At 39.6% G+C, this 24249-nt stretch overlaps 1 protein-coding gene and 1 long non-coding RNA gene across 8 annotated transcripts in view; both read right to left on the bottom strand.

The window, feature by feature from the left end:
* The window catches only part of MICU2 (mitochondrial calcium uptake 2), a 126123-nt gene that overhangs the window by 19043 nt on the left and 82831 nt on the right, over window positions 1-24249 (bottom strand). For 3 of the 7 annotated variants that reach the window (XM_084878605.1, XM_084878601.1, XM_084878600.1), the window contains exons 3-6: window positions 24013-24044; window positions 23839-23914; window positions 17692-17739; window positions 14561-14643 (exon numbers count right to left, since the gene is read on the bottom strand). In XM_084878605.1, coding sequence (XP_084734731.1) covers window positions 14561-14643; window positions 17692-17739; window positions 23839-23914; window positions 24013-24044 — 239 coding nt within the window. The remainder of the gene's footprint in view (window positions 1-14560; window positions 14644-17691; window positions 17740-23838; window positions 23915-24012; window positions 24045-24249) is intronic. The other 4 variants (XM_084878606.1, XM_084878602.1, XM_084878603.1 and 1 more) reach the window with 3 other exon arrangements.
* Window positions 6148-11241, bottom strand: LOC311619939. Its single transcript, XR_014794612.1, has 2 exons — window positions 9541-11241; window positions 6148-6357 (listed from the first exon to the last, which is right to left on the bottom strand). It is a non-coding gene; the product is annotated as an uncharacterized lncRNA (long non-coding RNA).

Raw genomic sequence — 24249 nt, 5'->3', positions numbered from 1 at the left:
TTGCTTCTTGTTGTAGGATTTCCAGTCAGTCGACTTTCCTGTAGTTCTGGGTAATGTCCATTTTATATTTTAGTTGTATTTTATTGAAATTGTTGTGTGCGGCTGCGGCTAGTTGCCTACCCGAGCAGCCATCTTGGATTCTCTGTACCTTTTTTTTTTTAATCTACTTATCTGCTGATGGGCACATAGGCTGTTTCTAGATCCTAGTTATTGTAAATAGTGCTTCTATGAACATAGGAGTGCAAACATTCTTTCTGATTGGTATTTCAGGTTTCTTATATTCCCAGAAGTGGAATTATTGGGTCAACTGGCAATTTCATTTTTAGTTCCTTTAGGAAACTCCATACTGTTTTCCATAATGGCTGCATCAGTGTGCATCTTACCAGCATTGTACTAGGGTTCCCTTTCTCCACATCATCACTAGCACTTGTCATTTGTTGATGATAGCCATTCTGACTGGTGTGAGGTGATAACTCATTGTCATTTTAATTTGCATCTCTCTGATGAGCAGTGACTTTGAGCATTTTTTCATATCTCTTGGCTGTCTGTATGTCTGCTTTAGAGAAGTGTCTCTTTAGGTCATTTGCCCATTTTTATTTTTTTTCCCATTTATTTATTTTTTATTTTTTAAAAAAATTTATTATTTTATTAAATTATTATCTATGTACATATTTTACCATTGCCCCCCTCCCACCCATACATACCCACCCTCCCCAGAGTTTTGTGTCCATTGGTTGTACTTATATGCATGTATACAAGTCCTTCAGTTGATATGACTATATGATTTTTATCTTTTGATTTGTTTATGTGATACATCACGTTTATTGATTTGTGGATATTGTACCATCCTTGCATTCCTGGAATAAATCCTACTTGGTCATGGTGTATGATCTTTGTGATGTTCTGCTGGAGCCGATTTGCTAGAATTTTGTTGAGGATTTTGGCATCTATGTTCATGAGGGATATTGGCCTGTAATTCTTTCATTGAGTTGTCTTTATCTGGTTTTGGCATTAGGGTGATGCTGGCTTCATAGAAGGAATTTGGAAGTGTTCCTTCCTCTTGAATTTTTTGGAATAGTCTGAGGAGGATAGGTTTTAGTTCTTCCTTGAATGTTTGGTAAAACTCTCCTGTGAAGCCACCTGGCCCTGGACTTTTGTTTGCTGGAAGCTTTTTGATGACTGTTTCAATTTCTTCACAAGTCACTGGTCTATTGAGATTTTTAGATTCTTCCTGATTGAGTTTTGGAAGGTTGTATTTTTCTAGGAATATGTCCATTTCCTCCAGGTTGTTCAGTTTGTTGGAATAGAGTTGTTTGTAATATTTTGTAACAATCCTTTGTATTTTGGCGGGGGTCTGTTGTTATTTCACCTCTTTCGTTTCTGATTTTATTTGAATCCTCTCCATTTCTTGGTTAGCCTGGCTAGAGGTTCATCAATCTTGTTTATCCTTTCAAAGAACCAGCTTTTGGTTTTGTTGATCTTATGTATTGTTTCTTTGGTCTTATGTCGTTTATCTCCACTCTGATTTTTATTATTTCCTTCCTTCTGCTTACACTGGGCTTTTCTTGTTGCTATTTTTCTAACTCTTTGAGTCGAAGAGTTAGATAATTTGTTACCATTTTTTCTTGATTTTGCAATAGGCTTGTAGAGATATGAACTTCCCTCTCAAAACTGCTTTTGCTGTGTCCCATAGATTTTGGATTGTTGTGTTTTCATTGTCATTTGTTTCCAGGATGTTTTTAATTTCTTCCTTGATTTCTCTGGTAACCCAGAGAAATGTTTAATAGCATGCTGTTTAGTCTCCATGTGTTTGATTTCTTTGGATTATTTTTATTGTAGTTAATTTCCAATTTTATGCCACTATGATCTGAGAAGATGCTGGATATGATTTCTATCTTCTTGAATTTGAAGAGACTTTGCCTATGTTCCAACATGTGGTCTATCTTTGAAAATGACCCGTGTGTACTTGAGAAGAATGTATATTCTGTGGCTTTGGGGGTGAAATGTTCTGAAGAAGTCAATTAATTCCATCTGGTCTAGCGAGTCATTTAGGATTGATATTTCTTTGCTGATTTTTCGTTTAGGTAATTTGTCCAAAGGTGACAGTGGTGTATTAAAATCTCCTACTATGATTGTATTGCTATTAATCTCTCCCTTAATATCCTCCAGCAGTTTTTTTAAAAAAATGTATTTGGGTGCTCCCATATTGTGTGCATATATATTTACCAGGGTTATTTTTTCCTGTTGGATTGCTCCCTTTAGTATTATGAAGTGGCCTTCATTATCTCTTGTTATATCCTTCACTCTGAGATCTAATTTGTCAGATATAAGTATTGCTATCCCAGCTTTGTTTTCATTTCCATTCGCCTGGAAAACCTTTTTCCATCCCTGCACCCTCAGTCTGTGTGCGTCTTTTTTTCTGAAGTGGGTTTCTTGTAGACAGCAGATATATGGGTCTTGTTTTCTTATCCAATCTGTTACCCTATGTCTTTTGATTGGAGCATTTAATCCATTTACATTTAAAGTTATTATTGATACTGTATTTTCCGGCATATAAGAGGACCCCCTAATTTTTACAGTTAAAACATAGGTTTAGGCCTATATTCGCTGTATAAGACTACCCCCCACTTCCGAGGCAACACCAGTTCTTTTTTTAATAGACCGCCTCTCTGACTCTGGCCAATCTGAGCAGGCTTTTTATTAGAACACAGTGTAGCTTCGGGTACAGAACATGTACACTGTGTTCTAGTAAAAAGCCTGCTCAGATTGGCCAGAGTCAGAGAGGCGGTTTATGAAAAAAAGAACTGGTGTTGCCTCGGAAGTGGGGGGTAGTCTTATACAGCGAATATAGGCCTAAACCTATCTTTTAACTGTAAAATTAGAGGGGTCGTCTTATACTCCAGAAAATACGGTAGGTACTTATTTGACGCCATGTTTATTCTATACCCGTGTTCCTTCTTCACTTTGTATTTCTTTATTTTTACAATAGACCCTTTAGCATTTCTTGCATTGCTGGTTTGGTGGAGATAAATTCCCTTAGTATGTTTTTGTCTGTGAAGCTCCTGAATTCACCTTCAATTTTGATTGATAGCCTTGCTGGGTACAGTATTCTTGGATTCAGACCCTTCCTTTGCATGACTTTGTATATTTCATCCCTTTCCCTTCTGGCCTGATGAGTTTCTGTGGAGAAGTCAGTTGCTAGTCTGATGGGGGTTCCTTTATATGTAACATTCTGTCTCTCTCTGGCTGTTTTTAAGATTCTTATTTTGTCATTGGTGTTTGCCAGTTTAATTATAATGTGCCTTGGGGTCAGTCTTCTGGGGTTCATTTTTCTTGGGACTCTGCAAGCATCTTGGATTTGTGTGGGTTTTTTCTTCTCTATCTCAGGAAAGTTTTCTGTCATTATTTCTTGAAATACATTTTCCATGTCTTCCTCAGTTTCCTTTCCTTCTAGAACCCATATTATTCTAATATTTTTGTTTTGTATTGTCCCAAAGTTCCCTTAGACTCTCTTCCTGCTTTTTAATTTTTTTTTTTTTCTAGAAGCTGCTCTAATTGGGTATTTTTTTTCCATCTTGTCTTCTAGCTCACTGATACGGTCCTCTGCTTCTTCTAGTCTACTCTTTATGCTTTCTATTGAGTTCTTTACAGTAGCGATGTCATTTTTCATTTCTTCTTAGTTTTTCTTCATTTCTTCTTGGTTCTTACTCATATTGTCAAACTTGTCTTCCATTCTTTTTAGCCATCTTATGATCATTACTCTGAATTCTTGCCTCTAACTCATTTACTTTCTTTTCTGGTGATGCCTGCTTTTCTTTCATTTGTGGGCTGTTTCTTTGTTTCCCCACGATCTCTCTTTTTAGGATGTCTGGTTGTGTAGTTCTCTCTCTCCTGCTTTGATTTAAAGGCACAAAATACAACACAACCAGGTACAACACACAAGGCACTGAATAGAAATGTGCTTGCAATATTAATAACCTCCAATAAAGGTGACTAGAACCCAGGTAACAAAAACATACAATCAAACAAAAAGAATAGGCAAATCAATCTTACAAAAAAAGCATAAAACTTCAATATATTTAACATTCAATATATAACTACAAAGGGATAGAGAGAAAGACTTTTTTTTTTAGTACAGCGATGAGGGAGGTGTGAATGGGCTTGGAGCAGGGGGTTGGAAATTAGATATACACAAGTAGGGTAAAATTTTAACAGGGGGTAAATAGGAAGAATGGGGAAACTCTAGAGCAGGAAAGGGTTAAGATAAACAGGGCACCAAAGGAAAATGTTAGGAAGATAGTGATGGCGTAAAGGTAGGGTTGAAATTGAATAAAGCATTGGAAAAGGAAAGATAAATATAGACTGTAGAACAGTGACACCCCCCCCCCAAAATAATAATAATTAAAAAATAATAAAAATAAACAAAAGAAAATAAGATAAATAGGTAAAATAGTAGCAGTAATAATGTTGATTACATATACAATGTAATAATTAAAAAGGTAAAATCAAGTGAGGAAAAAGAAAAAAATAGTTTCTTGAGTAAACGTTGCAAATAATGAAAATGAAATAAAAAACAAAAATTAAAAAATTTTTTAAAAATTAAAAAATTTAAATAAAATTTGCAGTAATGAAGGTCATTTGCTTCCTCTATTGTTATGTTTGGCACGCTCGTTTCCCAGTCCGGACAGTATTGCAGTTCCCTGCGTTTCACTGCTCCTCAGTGTTGTAATCCGGTCCTGATTTTTAAGCAGGTCTTGCTTTGATTTTATTATACTAGGGTCAATTTGTGATTTAGCCTCTGGGTGGCAGTGTTTCTAGGTTGACTTCCAGGGCTCTAAAGCCTCTCTAGCTTTTCTTTTTTTTTTCCCCCCTCTCTGTGGCACTGATCTATGGAGGGGGGGAGGGCAAGTTCGAGCCAACTGTAATCCCCTGTAATTCTCTGATATCCCTCCGAGTCAGATCAAATGTGTTGCTCTTTAGATATCTCCCCTATTAGGAGCCCCATCCACTGTCACGGGTGACACCCGCCCAACAGCCGAGGCTTCTACTTGTAATCACCGTCCCTGTCCTCCAATTTCCGCCCAGCACGGGCAGGCTTTTGTCTTCGCCTCGAGCACTCACTCACTCTCTCCCCGCAAAGTCTGACCTTTTCGTCGTGTGGTGGGGCACTCCTGTGAGTCCAAGTGTTCGCGCCGCCTGGGATCAGCGTTCTGGGGGTCACAGCTGCTTGGTGGTCGTCGTGGCTGTGGATATTCAGGCCTCTGACACGATCCGATTTCCCTTCAAGATGGCGAGATTTTTCCGTCCAAGCCCGTAGGTAGCTCCAGGAAGGGACCTAGCCCCGCCGTGGGTGCTTCCCTGTCAGGGGCACCCTGGTCAGCGGCCCCCCAGTTTCTTCTGGTGTTCGGCTGTCTCTTGGCTTGCTAATAAACACTCACAGCACAACCCTCAGCTGCTCTCTCTTTCTGCTTCTGGACAAGGCTCAGAATCCACCTATCTATTCTTCCGCCATTTTTCTGTTTTCCCATTTGCCCATTTTTAAATTGCATTGGTTGTTTTCTTTTGTTAAATTGTATGAGTTTATTATATATTTTAGATATTAACCCTTTACAGATGTATCATTGCCAAATATGTTCTCCCATACAGTGGGCTCCCTTTTCATTTTATTTTTATTTATTATATATATATATATATATATATATATATATATATATATATATATATAAAATTAATTTTAGAGAGTAAGGGAGAGGGAGAGAGAGATAGAAACATCAATGATGAGAAAATCATTGATTGGCTGCTTTCCGCAACCCAGAGCATGTGCCCTTGGCTGGCGTTGAACCTGGAACCCTTCAGTCCGCAGGCCGACGCTCTATCCATTGAACCAAACCAGCTAGGACTCCCTTTTAATTTTGTTGATTTCTTTTGCTGTGCGGAAGCTTTTTATTTGATGTAGTCCCATTTGTTAATTTTCTCTTTAGTTTCCTCTGCCCTAGGAGATGTATCCATAAACATATTGCCATGAGAGATATCTGAGATTTTGCTGCCTTTGGTTTCTTCTAGGATTTCTATGGTTTCCCAATTTACATTAAAGTCTTTTATGCATTTTGAGTTTATTCTTGTTCATGGTGCACATTGGTGGTCTAGTTTCATTTTTTTTTTTTTTGCATGTATCTGTCTAATTTTCTCAACACCACTTACTGAAGAGACTGTCTTGACTCCACTGTATGTTCTTGCCTCCTTTGTCAAATGTTAATTGATATTAATGGCTTGGGCAGATTTCTGGGTTCTCTGTTTTTTTCCATTGGTCTATATGTATGGTCTTGTGCCAGTACCAGGCTGTTTTGATTATGATGGCTTTGTAGTAAAACATTGTATCTGGTATTGTGATCCCTCCAACTTTGTTCTTCTTTCTCAGGATTGCTGTGGCTATTTTGGGTCTTTTTTGGTTCCATATAACTTTTGGGAAATTTGCTCTAGAACCGTTTTAATAGGGATTGCATTGCATATGTAGATTGATTTGGCAGTATGGACATTTTAATGATGTTGATTCTACTAATCCTTGAACAGGGTATATTTTCCCACTTGTTTACATCTTCCTCTATCTCTTTCTTTAATGTCCTGTAGTTTTCTGAGTTTAAGTCTTTTTATCTCCTTGGTTAAGCTTATTCCTAAGTAACTTATTTTTTTTTTTTGTTGCAATGGTAAATGGATTGTTTTTTAAATTTCTTTTTGAAAATTATTGATGTATAAAAATGTCATCAAGGGCAGCTGGTGTGGTTCAGTGGTTGAGCATCAGCCTATGAACCAGGAATACAGTATGATTCCTGGTTAGAGTATATGCCTGCACTGGGGGCTTGATCTCCAGAGACGGTATGCAGGAGGCAGCCAAACAATGGTTCTCTCTCATCATTTATGTTTCTCTCTCTCTCCCCCCTTTCCTTCCTCTGAAATCAATAAAAATACAAATAAAAAGCTACAGATTCCTGGGTGTTAATTTTGTTTCCTGCTACATTGCCAAATTCATTTATTAAATCTAGTTTTTTTGGTGGAGTCTTTATAGAGTTTTCTATATACAATATCATGTCATCTGTGAATAATGAGAGTTTTACTTCCTTTCCAATTTGGCTGCATTTTGCTTCTTCTTCTTGTCTGACTGCTGTGGCTAGGACTTCCCATATTACGTTGAGTAAGAGTGGTGAAAGCAGACATCCTTGTCTTGTTGCTCTTCTTAGGGGAATTGGTTTAGTTTTTGCCCATTGAGTATGATGTTGGTTGTAGATTTGTCATATATGGCCTCTATTATGTAGAGATCTGATCCATCTATTCCCACATTGCTGAGTTTTTATAAAATATGTGTGTTGGATTTTGTCATATGCTTTTTTTTGTACCTAATGATATGATCATGCAATTTTTGTTTTTTAATTTGTTTATGTGCTGTATCTCTCACATTTATGTTTCTCTCTCTCTCTCTCTCTCTCTCTCTCTCTCTCTCTCTCTCTCTCTCTCTCTCTCTCTCTCTCTCTCTGATTGAAAGCTCCCTATAGGAAAAGAATATTTTAGGCAGAGGGAAGAGCAGTTTCTGGCAGAAACAGGGGTGCTCTGTAAGACAGACAGCAAGAAGATAAACTGGTTAGATACAAGTGGTAGAAGCAGCAGGAGGACACATTCACTAAATACAAATTCTGAATATCTAAAGCCAAAGCTGGTTTGGCTCAGTGGATAGAGCGTTGGCCTGTGGACTGAAGGGTCCCGGGTACAATTCTGGTCAAGGGCATGTACCTTGGTTGTGGGCACATCCCCAGTAGGGGGTGTGTAGGAGGCGACTGATCAATGGCTCTCCCTCACCGATGTTTCTGTCTATCTCTATCCCTTCCTCTCTGTGAAAAATCAATAAAAAATTATTTTAAAAAATATCTAAAAAATATCTAAATCAATAAAAAATTATTTAAAAAATATCTAAAATTTACATTGATCTCTAATTTCAATTTCAGGCTGAAAATGAAGAAAAGAATGTAGGGTTAATTTAACTTATTTTTGTTTGTAGACCAGGATAGTTTAAATTCTGACACAAAAACACTATTCTGAAATCAAGAAGAAAACATTTTACTGAAGATTTTTGTATTTATTAAAAAATAGTTCCATGAGTTGCATTCTGTATGGCAGAATTTAACCTATGTGAAGAGCACAGTCCTTCCTGCCAGGATGGAATAATATGAAATAAAGGGCCACCAAGGAGAAATTTACACTAGTAAAAAAGACTTATCAACCTATTGTTTAAAGAAATTAAACTAAAACCCTAGCACTTATCACAAATAAGCAAGTGTGCCACCTATCAAGGTAAAGATTAAAATGATGAACTATTACTAGCTTTGATCACTGTCGATGTTATTATCTGACAGGGAGCAGCTTATACAGATAGTTGCTAATTTACTTGTTCTTGGGATGAAGAATTAAGCAATACACTTGCCCACACAGTTTCTAGATCTGGTTAAGAATAAAATATGACTGTACCACAAAACACCAAAGTAACAAACTGAAGCAATTATATTTTAGGACTGTTTCACAAGACTTTATTTTAATATATTTCATCATTACTTTTTCATTTGCTGTTCAAATCACTTCTATATTTTCAGTACTAAAGTTACTCAGAGGTACACTTGAAACCAACCTCACCCCAATAAAAGAACTGTTTGGTTTCTCCAATAAAATTTCAAATACAAGATGCTTCATACTTAGGTTTCCTAATATAATGATCATAGAAGTGAATAATTATTGAAATAATTAATGTAAACATGTTTTTTTCCTCCTCTATCCCGTTATTTTAAATTGACATGGTCCATGGGTTATCATGTTTAGTGTTATTTCTAAGATCAGCGAAAATAACCTTTTATAGGCTTAGTAGGCTGATCTTCATCCTCCTACAACCACATCAAAGTTAAAACTAAATTATAAAGCCATCAAAGTTACAATTAACCTACAGAAGCACCTAAATCTATCTGAACAGAAGTCCTATAACTATGGAGAAGCCACATGCACTGATAGAAGGGGTGGAGAAGTGGAAGGGGCTTGTCCCACACCCATGTGTGGCAGATAAAAATTGGGAGGCATACCTTAGCTGCAGAGGTCCCCCCTGAGGAGCAAGGGGTCCCAGACCCACACTAGGCCTTCCAACCCAGGGTTCCAGTGCCAGCAGGAGAAGTTCCCTTAACTTCTGGTTGTGAAAACCAGTGGGGATTATGGCAGAGTGAGACAGAAGGCTGCTAGAGGCCCAGGTGTTCTTCTTAAAGGCTCAATGGAATTAACTCTGATTCACTCTCTCTGAGCTCCAATATCGGGGCAGTTTGAAAGGTGCTTATACGGGGGCATACAGGGAGGAACTGAATTTTCTGGCTGGAGGGGAAACTTTCTCTTGGATAGAAATGCTAGACATTATTCCTTTGTTGAACCCTCCCCACACAGAGCCCACAGGCAGGAACCATATTTGAGTCTCCGTCTACCTGGCTGAAAATAGTTTATTGCCCTGGAATTCTCTGAGACTGCACTGTACCCAAATTGTGGGCCCACCCAAGTCAGTTCCAGTGGTTTTTATGTACATCCAGCCTTCCTGGCTTATACTGCAGATTTTCCTAAAATCTCTCAAACAAGCAGCATTCTGACTTCAGCATGTCCTATACCTCTTGTTAAGTGCCCCCAAGCCTGGCACTAGTGGCAGCTGGCCTTGGTTCACAGCTTTACCTTTCACAATCTAGCACAAATAACAGACATCTGTAGAACATTCTGTAACTCATGATGGGAGGCCTGGGGAGGGTACAGATGGCAGCTGACCTTGGCCTGAACTCCCCAGAAGGTCTTAGAGCTAGTGCACCTGGTGGGCAGCTTTGGCCCATGCTAAAGTACCATGCAACCACATCCAAGAACTGCACATACAAGTTGTGGACTCAGCAGAGCCGTGTTGAACCAAGTCCTGCTCTGTGGGCTTGGCCTCTGCATAGTAGATCCTCCACATGATTGCAGCCAGTCCTCACAAAGGATAGGCCAAGGGATAAATTCCTCCCATATATGCGACCAACAATCAAAGCTCAACTACAAGAGAAGAGTGAGCCTACATGGGGCTCACCTCATGCTCAGCTCTGGTATCCCAGAAGGCTATGCCACTGGGCATTAGAGAACACCTATTATATAAGGCCATTTTACCAAAACCAGGAGATATAGCAGCTCTTCCTAATATATAGAAACAAACACAGGGAGGCAGCCAAAATAATGAAACTAAAAAAGAAAGAAAAGAAAAAAGCCCCAAATGAAAACAGAACACAATTCCAGAGAAAGAACTAAATAAAATGAGACAAGCAATCTACCAGTGTAGAGTTCAAAAGGATGCTCAATGAACTTAGGGTAACAGTAGATAAACTTAGTGAGAACTTTAACCAAGAGTTAGTAAACATGAAAATGGAGACAGAAAACATAAGAAAGAACCAGTCAGAAATGAAGAATACAATAACTGAAATGAAGAATACATTAAAGGGAATCAACAGTAGAATATATGAAGCAGAGGATCAAATCAGATATTTGAGAGATATAAAATCAGAAAAAATCCAATTAGATCAGCAAAAAGAAAAAAGAATCCAAAAACTGAGGAGATTGCAAGGAGCCTTTGGTTCAATCTCAAGTGTACCAACATTCATATCATAGGGGTGTGGGAAGAATAAAAGAGAGAGCAAGGAATTGCAAATATCCTACCCAATAAAAGAGTAATATGCAAATTAACCATCATTCTGCTACTCCCACTAGCCACGTCCACCAGTCAATTAGTGTGAGTATACAAATTAATCTCAACCAAGATGGGTGCTGCTACAGAGAGCAGGAGGGAAGCTTGAGTTTCCCCAGCAATAGGGGAAGCCAAGCTTTCCGCATACCCTGGCTGGCTGAGGCCTCCACTCAAGAATACAAAGTTTCAATTATAGAAGGTAAACAAATCCAAACAAAAATGGTGACAGCCACAGAGCTGGAGAGAGCAGGCTAGAGTTGCCCCTGGCGACTGAGGGAGCCAAGCTTTTAACTTGCCCTGGCCAGCTCAGGCCTTCACTCCAGGCTACAAAGTTTGAATTATAGGTGGTGAATAAACCCCACAGAGCAAGCAGAAGGCTTGGCTCCGCTCCAGGCTACAAAGTTTCAATTGTAAAAATTAATATATTCCAGATACTAGGGCCTCAGCTTAGGTCACTGGGGGGCATGGCCACCCTGAAAACCACCACAGGCCCCTCTCCCAGGCTTCCCCACACCCTAAGGAAACCCCCACCCTGATCCAGGACACCCTTCAGGTGGCCCCCACCCATGCACCAAGCCTCTATCCTATCTAATAAAAGAGTAATATGCAGATTGACCATCATTCCAACACACAAGATCAAGATAGCTGTCCCCATGTTGACACAAGATGACCATCACAAGATGGTCAGCAGGGGAGGGCATTTGGGAGGGACCAGGCCTGCAAGGGAGGGCAGTTGGGGGTGACCAGGTTGGCAGAGGAGGGAGGTTGAGGGCAAACAGGCTGGAAGGGGAGCAGTTAGACATCAATCAGGCTGGCAAGGGAGTGTTTAGAGGGTGATCAGGCTGGCAGGCAAGCAGTTAGGAGCCAGCAGTCCTGGATTGTGAGAGAGATGTCCAACTGCCCTAAATGGGAATTGGGATATCCCTTAAGGGGTCCCAGATTGGAGAAGGTGCAGGCTGGGCTGAGGGACACCCCCCACCTGTGCACAAATTTTGTGCACCAGGCCTCGTGTGTGTGTGTGTGTGTGTGTGTGTGTGTGTGTGTGTATATATATATATATATATATATATATATATATATTAATCTTCACTGAGCATATTTTTTTCCATTGATTTTTTTAGAGAGTGGATGGGAGGGAGAAGGGGGAGGAGCTGAAGGACAGAAAGAGAAAAAGAGACAGAGACAGAGAGATAGAGAGAGAGAGAGAGAGAAACATATTAATTGGTTGCCTCCTGCACACATCCCAACTAGGGCTGGGGATTGAGCCTGCAACCTACGTATGTTCTCTTGACCGGGAATCGAACATGTGACCCTTTGATTCGTGGGCTGATGCTCTAATTAATGAGCAAAACCAGCTAGGGCTGAAAATCTATTTGAAAAAATGATGGAAAACTTCTGTAACCTGGTGAAGGAAATAGGCATACCAGTCCAGGAAGCACAAAGAGTCCTAAACAAGATGAACCTAAAGATGCCCACACCAAGACACATTGTCATTAAAATTCCAAAGTTAAAAACAAATTCTTAACATAAAGAATAAAGCAGTTACCTGGAAGGGTGCTCCCATGAGACTGCTGATTTATCAACAGAAATTTTGAGACCAGAAGGGATTGGCATGAAATATTCCAATGGAAAGAAAGGACCTACAACCAAATTACTCTATCCAGCAAGGCCATTGTTTAGAATCTAAGAACAGATAAGTTTCCCAGACAAGAAAAAGTTAAAGGAGTTCAGCACCACCAAACCAGTATTACAGTGAATGTTAAAGTATCTTCTTTAAGAAGAAGAAAAATATAAAAAAAACAATAAAATGGCAATAGTCTATCAATTACTTTAATTGCAAAACAAATTAAATGCTCCAATCAAAAGACATATGGTAGCCTAATGGATAACCACACAAGACCCTTATATATGCTGTGTGCAAGAGACTCATTTTAGATCAAAAGATGCATACCGAATGAAACTGGAGGAATGAACAAAGACATTTTATGAAAATGGAAATGGAAAAATAAAGGTGGAGTAGCAATACTTACACCAGACAATGGAGACTTTATTTATATTTTTAATATATTTTTATTGATTTCAGAGATGAAGGAATAGGAGTAGATAGAAACACTGATGAGAGAGAATCATTGATTGGCTGCCTCCTGCATGCCTCACACTGGAGATCGAGCCTGCAACCTGGGCATGTGCCCTGACTGAGAATCAAACCAGGACCTCCTAGTTCATAGGCTGACGCTGAATTGTGGATCCACAGTGATCAGGCCCATTTCTCCCTATATTTTATGAAGACCTAATTTTTTTTTTTTTGTATCTCTTTCTTTGGAGGGAAGTGTAAAAATAATTTTTAACAGACCCACAAAGCCCTTTATATTATACTAGAGGCCAGTGCACAAAATTTGTGCACAGCGGTGTGTGTGTCCCTCAGCCTACTCTGCACCCTCTCCAATCTGGGAGATCGGGCCTAAACGAGCAGTCGGACATCCCTCTCACAATCCAGGACTACTGGCTCCCAACTGCTTGCCTGCCTGCCTTCCTGATTGCCCCTAACCACTTCTGCCTGCCAGCTTTATCATCCTCTAACCACTCCCCTGCCAGCCTGATTGATGTCTAACTGCTCCCTGCCAGCCTGTTTGCCCCTAAACTGCCCTTCCCTGCAGGCCTAGTCACCCCATACTTCCTTCCTCTGCTGGCCTGGTCACCCTTAACTGCCCTCTCCTGTAGGCTTGATTGCCCCCAACTTCCCTCTCTTGCAGGCCTGTTGCCTCTCAACTGCCCTCCCCTGATGGCCATCGTATGTCCACATGGGGGCAGGATCTTTGACCACATGGGGACAGCCATATTGTGTGTTGGAGTGATGGTCAATCTGCATATTACTCTTTTATTAGATAGGATAGAGGCCTGGTGCACGGGTGGGGAGGTTTGCCCTGAAGGATGTCCCAGATCAGGATGGGGGTTCCCTTGGGATGTGGGGAGGCCTGGGCGAGGGGCCTGTGGTGGTTTTCAGGCTGGCTATGCCCCCAGGTGACCTAAGTTGAAGGCCCTGCTATCTGGAATTTATTTACCTTCTACATTTGAAACTTCATAGCCTTGAGTGGAGCCTGATGCTTGCTTTGTGGCTGCAGCCATTTTTGTTGGGATTTGTTTATCTTCTATAATTGAAACTTTGTGGCCTTGAGTGGAAGCCAAGGCAGGGCAGGGCTGCCAAAGCTTGGCTTCCTACATTGCCAGGGGCAACTCAAGCCTCCTGCTCTCTCCAGCTCTGTGGCTGCCACCATTTTTGTTGGGATTTATTTATCTTCTATAATTGAAACTTAGTAGCGTTGAGTGGAGGCCGTGGCCCACCAGGGTGTGTGGAAAGCTTGGCTTCCTCCATTGCTGGGGAAACCCAAGCCTTTTGCTTTCTCTGTGGCTGCAGCCATCTTGGATGGGGTTAATTTTCATACTCACTCCTGATTGGCTGTTGGGCGTGGCTTGTGGGTGTAGGGGAAAGATGGTTAATTTGTATATTACTCTGTAATTAGATAGGATTATTATTTGCTGAAATTGTAAAAACGAAATCTAAAAAATGTAGATGCTTTAGCTCATTTCTCTTTGGAATCTTATGCTCTGTTCCTTGACTATTTCCTCAAGTTGTAATACAGAAATTTTATTATTTTTAATACACAAATGATTTCCTAACATCTGATATATAAGCAGTGAATAAATTTTAATTTTTATGAAAATGATAAAATTATTATCACACAACTATCCAGGTGCTTTATGATACACCAAAAATAACTAGAATCTACTTACCTTAAAAAATTCCTTTTTCTCAACCATCTCATTACCGTCTGCATCCAGCATTTTAAAAGCAACATGAAACCCGGTATGGGGTTCTACAATCAAAAGAAAAATGGAAATGCAAATTACATGCAAATATAATAGATCTTTGAATTTGAAATCAGCCACCAGAAGCTACACATGTAAGGATCTCTTCTTATGATAACAATTTTCAAAGGATGATACATATTCATGGGTGTGCTGTTCTGCTATTAGGTGTGCTGCCCTCAAAGAAAAAAATAATTTGAGAACTCTGTATCTTTAGTTTTCCTATAGTCTTATAGGAGCACTAGTGGCCCAGTGCATAAAATTCATGTACAGGGGGTGGGTCCCTCAGCCCAACCTGCACCTTCTCCAATCTGGGAGCCCTCAGGGAGCCAGCTCTCTCCAATTCAGGAGCCCTGATAGCTTAGGCCCACTCCTTGTGGTTCTTTGCTCTCTCTGGGGCCTGGCTGCTCCGCGCTCACTGCTGAGGCTCTCTGAAGCTCAGAGGACCTCCATGGCTGGGGCAGGATGCTTGCCTCATTGCCTCAGGACTGGGGGACTCCGGCTGGGCTGAGGGGACTGGACGTCGCCATCTTGTGACTTTGGGCACTGCCATCTTTTGTGACAAGAGTTACGGTTAATTTGCATATTACCCCTTTATTAGATAGAACTAGAGGCCCCTTGCAGGAAGATTCCTGCAATAGGGCTTCCTGCTGCGGTCTCCACTGCCCCGCCTGCTTCCCTCCCTTCTCTGAGGCCCCATTTGCTTGCTTCTCTGCAGCTTCACTCCCTTCTGCAACGATTGGCTTCTTTCTACGCTGTCTTCAGTCTTCGCTCTGGCCTAGATATGCAAATTAACTACCATCTTCGTTGGATTAATTTGCATACTTGCCCTGATTGGCTGGCGGGTGTGGCTTGTGGGTGTAGTGAAGGTACGGTCAATTTGAATGCTTCTCTTTTATTAGAGAAGATGGCTATTTTCATACTGATTTTTACTTTTATTTCCCTTTCTCAGAGTAGGGTTTTTAAAAAACTATTCTGAAATAATTTTATATTTACAGAAATATAAAGATAGCATGGTGAGTTTCTAATATACCCTTGGATAACTTCCTCTCATGTCAACATCTTATATAACCACAGTACTTTTATAAAAACTAAGAAATTAATACTGGTATAGCCATTTTTGTTGTTGTTAATCCTCAACTGAGGATATTTTTCTATTGATTTTTTTAGACAGTGGAAGGTAGGGGAGAAAGAGAGAGAAACATTGATATGAGATGGAGAAAACAGTTGGCTGCCTCCTGCACACACCCTGGCCAGGGCTGGAGAGCAAACCTGTAAACTGTGTATGTGCCCTTCTCTGGGACTCAAACCCTTGACCCTTTAGTGCATGTGTGGATGCTCAAACCACTCAGATATACTGGCAAAGGCTCAATAATGTTAATATATAAATATTTTTATTTTGCAGAGAGGAAAGGAGAGGGAAGGAGAAACATTGATGATGAGAGAGAATCACTGATCAGCTGCCTTCTGCACACCTCCTATTGGGGATGAAGCCCGCAATGTGGGCATATGCCCTAACAGGAAATGGAACTCTGACCTTGTTCAAATGATGACGCTCAACCACTGAGCCACACTGGCCGGGCCCAATCCTATCTAATAAAAGAGTAATATGCAAATTTACTGTACCTCCACCACACCACAAGCCATGCCCACCAGCCATTCAGGAGTGAGTATGCAAACTAACCCAACCAAGATGGCTTTGGCTAGGGAATGAGCAGGAGGCTTGGGTTTTCCCCTCGAAGAAAGACAAGCTTCTGCACATCCTGGCTGGCCCTGGGCTCTGTTCAAGACTACAAAGTTTCAATTATAGAAGATAAATAAACCCCACGTCCAGGGCCTCCAGCTTGGGTCACTGGGGGGCCTGGCCACCTGCAAACCACCATAGGCCCCTCGCCCAGGCCACCCCATGACCCAAGGGAACCCCCTCCCTGATCCGGGACACCCTTTAGGGCAAACCAGCTGGCCCCCCTCCGTGCACCAGGCCTCTATCCTATCTAATAAAAGAGTAACATACAGATTGACCATCACTGCAACACACAATATGGCTGCCCCCATGTGGTCAACGATCCTGCCCCCATGTGGACACAAGATGGTTGCCACAAGACGGCCAATAGGGGAGAGCAGTTGGGAGGGTCCAAGCCTGCAAGGGAGGAAAGTTGTGGGCAATCAGGCCAGCAGGGGAAGGCAGTTGGGAGGGACCAGACCTGCAAGAGACGGTAGTTGGGAGTGATCAAGCATGCGAGGAAGGGCAGTTAGGGGTGACCAGGTCAGCAGAGGAGAGAAGTTGGGGGTGACTGGGCCTGCAAGGAAGGGCAGTTAGGGGCAATCAGGAAGGCAGGCAGGTGAACAGCTGGGAGCCAGCAGTCCTGGATTGTGAGAGGGATTCCCTTTCGAGCCGCAATGGGCGGGACTGTTGGAGGTTGGCTCCAGGGTGTGTCTGGGCCATCCTGCCCAATCCTGCCCCACTGGCCACCTTCTAATTAATTTCCTTTCAATGTGCATGAATCTATGCATCAGGCCACTAGTATTTTTAATAACAAAACATAAATACTGCTGTGTCCAGGTAGCTCAGTTAGTTAGAACGTCATTCCAATAGGCCAAGGCTTCAAGTTCGATCTCTGGTCAGGGCATATACAAGAATCCACCAATTGCTGAAACCGGTTTGGCTCAGTGGTAGAGCGTCGGTCTGCGGACTGAAGCGTCCCGGGTTCGATTCCGGTCAAGGGCATGTACCTTGGTTGCAGGCATATCCCCGGTAGGGGGTGTGCAAGAGGCAACTGGTCAATATTTCTCTCTCATTGATGTTTCTAGCTGTCTATCTCTCTCCCTTCCTCTCTGCAAAAAATCAATAAAAATATATTAAAAAAACAACAACAACAAAACAAGAATCCACCAATTAATGTATAAATAAGTGGAACAACAAACTGATGTTTCTCTCTCTCTCTTCCTACACCAATAAATGAAAAATTAAAAAAAATACTAAACTTCCAAAACTCTGTTCATGAATAATAGAGAAATCTACGTGGTCGTTGAGGCAAAAAATGTGGGATACTTACTAGTGAGGATTGTAAGCAAGAAAAGATACTCAGTATATGAAATTAACCCTGGAAGAGATAATATACAAATGTTAGAAAATAATTTTTAGATGGTTTAGAAGTAATCATATATATACTACATGGAACTTTCATCTAATTAAAAACACATTTTCACTTTAAATTACTTCACTTTGGTACAGTGGAAAACTTTTGTAATAGAGTTAAGTACATTATTAATACTTAAAAAGATACTAGGTTTTTATCAGATTACTCTTACTAGTAAGGAGGTGGAATGAATGCTGGCTGGGAAATACAGGTATCAATTAGTGGTTGTTTTAAAAAATATATATTTTTTATTTACTTCAGAGAGGAAGGGAGAGGGAGAGATACAAATATCAATGATGAGAGAGAATCATTGATTGGTGGCTTTCTGCATTCCCCCTAACTGGGATCTTCTGGTTCAATCACTGAGCCACACCTGGCCAGGACATTAGAGGTTTTATTTGCATGGCACACTATTTAGTTTCTGCTCAACTTTTACTATTCATAACATTGCAAGTAAGCAAATTTATAAATTTAGTAGAATAACAGAGATTTGAATATACAAGGAGTAAACTGCATTACTTAAAATGAAACAGTGAAATCCTCTGGGCAACTACTTCTTCCCCACTCTCCAACATGCAGTTGGAATGGGATTGCTCATGATTTCCCCTTTGGAGGTAGAGGCTGACTGGTCTAGGCTGTCACAATACTTTGCAGAGCTGGCGCTGGGATGGCATATGGCTGTCCCAAGCTCACAAGCAGGATGCATCTATCTGGCTGCAGGAGTTCACTCAGGGATGAACTGTTATCTACACTGGGCCAAGCAGAGTGAGATTTCTGCAGAGAAGGCTGAATCATTCACTTCATTTTTCCTCCTGGGTTGTGATGATGTGAAGTTTGTTTCACATAGGATGTGAGGTTATGGACAGAGCAATAGATCAGTGCTGAGAATGGAGCCAGTCTTTAATTGGTAGAACTGAAGGATGTGAGTACTGGTGATGCCTGAGTACTGGATTAAACCAGGTCACAAAATAAACTTTCTTTCCTGCTTGAGTAAATGGTGTTGGCTTTTTTTTTTTTTTTTTTTTTTTTTTAAATCCTCAACCAAGAATATTTTTCTAGATTTTTAGAGAGAGTGGAAGGGAGGAAGGAGGGAGAGAGAGAGAAACATCATGTGAAAGATACATTGATGTGCTTGCCAGGAAAAGAAATACAATAAATATAGAATCAATATCTTATAAATCATAGCTTTTTAATAAAATAAAAAGAATTTCCCTCTGGATCATGAGCTTGGCATAACAATTAAAAAACTTTATAATGGGAAACTTCAGTCATATACAAAAGTAGGGAGAATAATATGATGAAGAATTATATCAGCTTCAATAATATTAGCTCATGGCAGGTCTTATTTTATCTATACCTCTCAATCCCTTTCTCTCACTGTCTACTGGATTACTTAAAACAAAACCCACCTAGCATATTATTTCATAGTAGAAAAAGAATTGTCCCCCCTCACAAATGTATTTATCACACCTAAAAAATGATCAATAATTCCTTAATATTATCAAATTAAAATCAGTGTACAAACATCCCTGTTTCAGATTTTTTTTTAAGTATGCACATATCAGGATTCCAAGGAAGCTCTTGCATTGCACTTGATGGACAGATGTCAAGTCACTTACTTTTTTTTTGTAAAATACAGTAAAACCTTGATATAACGGACTAATTTGGGCAAGGGGGGTTGTCTGTTAAAGCCAAAAGTCCATTATATGATAAAGTGGTTTTCCAAATGCATATGTTAAAAACACAAGTTAATTTACCTGTTTTTACTTACATAGACATGTTTGTAATATAATTAAAATTAAGTATGTGTGAAAAGTTTAATTTCACAGAAAAATTTTCTATATGTATTACTATAATTTTAAATTTATACTGAGTAAGTCTAGTAAATGCATGCACTCACCCACACACCAAGAGTAAACAAATGCACAACCTTGGCATATAAGGGACCGCTCTAATCAACTGAGCTACCTGGCCAGGGGCAAGAATTACATCCCTTTTTAAGGTGCAATAATATTCCACTGTATGGATGCACCAGTTTCCGTCATCTGTTTTCACCCTTTAGCTACTGTGACTAATGCCACTACAAACACTAGTGTACTAATATATGTTTGAATTTCTGGTTTTAAATTTTTGGTATATAGTCAGAAGTGGAACTGCTGGATCAAATGGTCATTTTATGTTTAATTTTTAATTTTTTGAGGAACCTCTACACTGTTTACACAGTTGGCTGCCTCATTTTATATCCCCACCAGCAATGTGCAAGGATTAAAATTCCTCCACATCCTGGCCGGCATTTATTTTCATATTTTTCTTGATAATAATGGGTGTGAAGTGGCATCTCATTGTAGTTTATTTGCATTTCTCTAATGATTAGTTATCCTGAGCACTTTCATGTGCAAATTGGCCATTTGTGTATTTTCTTATGAGAAACTTCACTTTGCCCACTTCTAAATTGTTTTTGTTAATCCTCACCTCAGGATATTTTTTTCCTTGATTTTTAAAAAAATTAATAAATATTTATTGTTCAGATTATTACAATTGTTCCTCTTCCTCCCCCCCCCCCCCCACACAGCTCCCCTCCACCTGGTTCCCACCCCACCCTCTGCCCTTACCTCTCCCCCACTGTCCTCATCCATAGGTGTACAATTTTTGTCCAGTCTCTTTCTGCACTCCCCACACCGCTTTCCCCCTCAAAATTTTCAGTCCACTCTCTTTCTATGGCCCTGATTCTATTATATTCACCAGTTTATTATGTTCATCAGATTTTTTTATTCACTTGACTTTTAGATTCACTTGTTGATAGATATGTATTTGTTGTTCATAATTTTTATCTTTACCTTTTTCTTCTTCTTCTTCTTAAAGAATACCTTTCAGCATTTCATACAATATTGGTTTGGTGTTGATGAACTCCTTTAACTTTTTCTTATCAGTGAAGCTCTTTATCTGACCTTCAATTGTGAATAACTTTCCTGGGTAGAGTAATCTTGGTTGCAGGTTTTTGCTATTCACCACTTTGAATATTTCTTGCCATTCCCTTCTGGCCTGCATAGTTTCTGTTGAGAAATCTGCTGACAATAGTATGGGTGCTCCCTTGTAGGTAATTAACTGTTTTTCTCTTGCTGCTTTTAATGTTTTCTGTCTTTTGCCCTTGGCATTTTAATTATGATGTTTCTTGGTGTGATCCTTTTTGGATTCCTTTTGTTTGAGGTTCTGTGCATTTCTTGGACTTGTAAGTTTATTTCTTTCACCAGGTGGGGGAAGTTTTCAGTCATTATTTCTTCAAATAGTTTTTCAGTATCTTGCTCTCTCTCTTCTTCTGGCACCCCCATAATTCTGATGTTGGTTTGCTTGAAGCTGTCCCAGAGGCTTCTTACACTATCTTCAAATTTTTGGATCCTTTTTTCTTTTAGTTTTCCGGTTGAGTGTTTCTTGCTTCTTTGTATTGCAAATCTTTGACTTCATTCTAGTGAGCCTCTAGTCTGCTATATAATATTTTTTATTTCAGTCAATGTACGTTTAATTTCTAGTTGGTCCTTTTTCATATCCTCAAGGGTTTGGCTAAATTTATCAGCCCTTTCTAGGAAATTCTTAAAAAACCTTATAACTGTGGTTTTGAACTCATTTGTTTTCTTCCATTTCTTTCGTTTGTGATCTGTTTCTTTGTCTCTGCATTTTTGCTGCTTCCCTGAGTTGGTAGGGTAGCTTTGTGTGCTAAGTGTCCTTTATGGCCCAGATGCTTGGCCTCCACAGTTACCTCAGGTGGACACTCGTGGTGCACCCTTTGTGGACTGTATGTACAGTCTTCTTGTAGTTAAGTCTTGATTGTTGGTGATATCACTAGGAAGAATTGACCTCCAGGCCAATTGGCTGTGAGGATTAGCTGTGTCTACACCGGGAGAACTTCCCTCAGCCTTTTGCAGATCCTCTGATTCTCTGTTTGCTTTCCTCTTTCCTTCTAGTTGTAGAATTTCTACTAAGTCAGCTTTCCTATGGTTCTAGATGATCTTCGTTTTGTCTTTTAGTTATAGTTTTGAAATTGTTGTGTGAGGCAGCAGTTTAGGTGTTTACCTATGCTGCCATCTTGGTTTCTCAATATAACATCAGTGTTGTCTAGCGGTTAGAGTGTTGGCCCATAGGTTTGATTCCCAGTCAAGAGCACCTACTGGGCTGCAGGTTTGATCCCTGGTGGCCCCATTGATTTTTTTTTTTTTTTTTTTCAGAGAGAGTGGAAAGGAGGGAGGGAGGGAGGAAGAGAGAAACACTGATGTGAAAGAGAAACATTGACCAATTGGTTCCCACACATGTCCTGACTGAGGTTAGGGAATGAACCTGCAAGCCAGGTATGTGCCCTTGACTAAGAATTGAACTTCACTGTACAGGCGTTTGTTCACTCTAACCACTTGAGACACACCATCCTGGGCTAATTTTTAAATTTTTTTTTTATGGTTGAGTTATAGTTCTTTTCTAAAAAAATTTAAGTATGTTTTTATTGATTTTAAAGAGAAGAAAGGAAAGGAAGACAGAAGTATCAATGAGAGAGAAATGTCCATCACTTGCCTCCTGCATGCCTCCTGCTGGGGTAACTGGGGATTGAGCCTGCAAAAACAGGCTTGTGCCCTGACCAGCAATCAAACAGATCAGAAATCCAACCAGGACCTCCTCAATCAACTAAGCAACACTGGCTGGACTATAGGAGTTCCTTACAGGTCTTGAATACTAGAAGAGATGATTAAGTTTGTTATTGTGCTTCTCTGGGAATATTTAAAAATTGGAATAATTATAAAATATGAATTGCCATTGAATGCAGTTTTGAGAATCCTGTTCCCCAAAGAGAAATGACCACATGATAAGAATATATTTTTATCTTACACTATGTCATATAATTTATATTCAGTATATCTTTGAGGATGGTACATAGAGAATTCTGCTTGGGTTTAAAAAATATATAGTAACTGTGACTTACAATTTTCTTTTTTATAATGCATAGTGAGTAAAATAACTTTTTTTATTTCAAGAATATATTACCTTTTGCTAGTGATAAGAAAGTGAAAACTTTTATAATTCTTTTATGTGGATTCTCTTTGAGGCCTTCACTTGTTAATTTAGATCAGGGAAAGGAAATATATGGCATGCAGGCAGTATAAAGCCTGAGGAATCATTTAGTCTGGCCCTGCCAAGACATTAGGGGTGAGTTAATGAAATGTTTGACCAAATATAGCAGGCTAATTTTTAAACTGATAATCTTGTATGGCCCGAGAATGATGTTATAAATATCCAAATGGACCTTGGCAGAAAAAAAGTCTCCCCCCCCCACCCCCAACTTCCTTTGGACATTCTGCCTTGCTCCTCCTTTCTAGGCTTTAATAAAAATCGCTTAAATAATTTATCTGTGACTGCTCTGAGTATGATAAAGTTACTTACTACCTAATGACTATTTTATTACAATCTAAAAACACCTATTAACCTATTATATGCCATAAGAGTCTGTAGATGCAAGTGGCGAACCATGCGCGACCAACTTTAAAATCACTTTTCATGAGAATTTTCAGCTGAAAATATTCAAGAACATTCAAACTATATATTTATTTTTATAATATTCATTGCAAGTTGATTTTTAAAATTAAATTCAAAATATCGTGGCACATGGGGATGGTTTCTGTTTTAAATCTGTGGTAGTTAACTGGTTAAATAATATGGTATGTGTTATAACATTCTCTTTGTAGGTTCTCTACTGTATTCTCTAATACACAACCACAAGCCTCATACCATAATTCTTTAATAATGCTTTGGTTAATAAAAATATATAAGTAGTGCCTGCTGGTGTGGCTCAGTGCTTGAGTGTTGACCCATGAACCAAGAGGTCACAGTTTGATTCCGGTCAGGGCACATGCACAGGTTTTGGGCTCAATCCCCAGTAGGGTGTATGCAGGAGGCAGCAGATCAATGATTCTTTCATCACTGATGTTTCTATCTCTCTCTTTCTACCATCTTCTCTCTGAAATCAATAAAAACATATTTTAAAATAAACACATAAGCAGAAAGTTAACAACAAATCAAAATTACCTTTATCGCCAAGGTCTCTAAAAAAGGTTGATCCACAATGAGTTGTTTGGATTGCTGCCAGTATATCCTCAATATCCTTTGAATATACACATAGTAAAATCTTTTAATTTAACTTATAAAAGTGCATTTCCTATCTTAAAAAAAAGAACGAACTCCTATAAACACACTACTTACCTTTTTTGTCAGTCTCTTGACTGAAGTTTTACCTATAGCAAAGAAGAAACATTACTTAGTAGTTATATTCCTTGGAAAACTCAACTTCCATTAAGAAAAAAATAATTTAAAAGACAAAACAATTATTTGTTAAAAAAGTAAGAGTTGACAATTTTAGCTAAAATCTTTAAATAAAAATTATGAACCAGAGAATTCTAAATCTAAATACAAAGACCAGTTTTCAATTTCACACACCTC

This window comes from Pipistrellus hanaki, assembly GCF_964339955.1.
Source record: "Pipistrellus hanaki genome assembly, chromosome: 3".
Classification (NCBI taxonomy): domain Eukaryota; kingdom Metazoa; phylum Chordata; class Mammalia; order Chiroptera; family Vespertilionidae; genus Pipistrellus; species Pipistrellus hanaki.
The sequence above is the reverse complement of the archived record's forward strand: the minus strand, read 5'-3'. Positions and strand labels throughout refer to the sequence as shown.